Below are 1,659 nucleotides of genomic sequence, written 5' to 3' on the forward strand. Positions count from 1 at the left end.
ATATATATATATATATATATATATATATATATATATATATATATATATATATATATATATATATATATATATATATATATATATATATATATATATATATATATATATATATATATATATATATATATATATATATATATATTGGTAACAGACTGTTGTTAACGCAACATTTCAAAAATTCAACACTACTTTCAACATTGTTCAACTTTTTTATATTTCTTTTTATTTTATTAATTTCAGAGAAATTAGACATTTTATTGATTTTTTTTATTAAATAAATTTGCAAATAGCTATTTCGAGTTATAGATAACTCATCTTCAGTGCATTATATACCGCAACAATGCTTCATATATTGGAATGACAACTACCACATTGTCAAGACGTTTGACCATGCATTTACAAGATGGAACAATTAAACAAGCAATTATCAACAACAGCATAACATCACTTTAACACGACAACTGTTAAATAACACGCAAATAGTTTATTGTAATAACAACATCACAAACCTGAAAATCGCTGAATCAATTTTCATACAAAACAAAAATCCCTCCATGAACATTCAAGTACAGTCTAACAACATTCTACTTTCAAATAGACTACTAAATAAAAACAACAATCATTATAATTATAACAACAACAATTACGACAACAGCAATAATTATAACAATGTTATCACCAACAATATTGATGATGTAAACAACAATCATACCAATAGTGACAACCTTAACAACAACATCAACAACACCAACAACAACATCAACAACAACATCAACAATAACAACAACAGTGCCAACACTGTAGATACCAATGCTACAACCCACAGCGCCAATATCTGTTGCAATTGGAACATCATCAATAGTGACAACCCTAACAACAACATCAACAACACCAACAACAACATCAACAACAACAACAAAAGCATCAACAATAACAACAACAACAGTGCCAACACTGTAGATACCAACGCCACAACCCACAGCGCAAATATCACTTGCAAATGGAACATTATCACTAGAAGCAAGAAGAACCACAGCGATAATAATAATAACGTTAACAATAATAATAATAATAACGTTTTTAAATATTGTCAAAATAATATTAATAATATGTAGTTAATTAAATAAATTAATTCGCGCTTCTCGGCTGAGCGTTGATATTTACCTTAACAACCATAATATAAACAATCTTGCCGTTAAAAATTTTAAAAATCGCGTTTTATATTGTTTATAGTTATTAAATTTATTTTATTGGTTTTCTGTTTTAATTAAATAATTTATATAAATTAATAATTACTTGTTCCTTCTTATCAAATATTTTACATATCTTATATATAATGCACTGAAGATGAGTTATCTATAACTCGAAATAGCTATTTGCAAATTTATTTAATAAAAATTTAAAAAACAATAAAATGTCTAATTTCTCTGAAATTAATAAAAAAAAAGAAATATAAAAAAGTTGAACAATGTTGAAAGTAGTGTTGATTTTTTGAAATGTTGCGTTAACAACAGTCTGTTACCAATATATATATATATATATATATATATATATATATATATATATATATTCGTTAAAAATTGTTGCCTATTTAGCATTTATTAACTTTTTTATAATCGATTCAACAGAACGCAATTTTTCATAATATTATTTATTCAA

General features: G+C 24.2%; 1 protein-coding gene across 1 annotated transcript in view; it reads left to right on the plus strand.

Annotated features, from left to right (window-relative positions):
* The window catches only part of HELRODRAFT_182128 (hypothetical protein), a gene marked incomplete at both ends in the record, with an annotated part of 3,000 nt that extends 1,885 nt beyond the window's left edge, over positions 1-1,115 (plus strand). Inside the window, one exon of the mRNA XM_009032425.1 lies at positions 656-1,115. Coding sequence (XP_009030673.1) covers positions 656-1,115 — 460 coding nt within the window. The remainder of the gene's footprint in view (positions 1-655) is intronic.
* Between the last annotated feature and the right edge of the window lie 544 nt (positions 1,116-1,659).

Source organism: Helobdella robusta (assembly GCF_000326865.2).
Source record: "Helobdella robusta unplaced genomic scaffold HELROscaffold_80, whole genome shotgun sequence".
Taxonomy (NCBI): Eukaryota; Metazoa; Annelida; class Clitellata; order Rhynchobdellida; family Glossiphoniidae; genus Helobdella; species Helobdella robusta.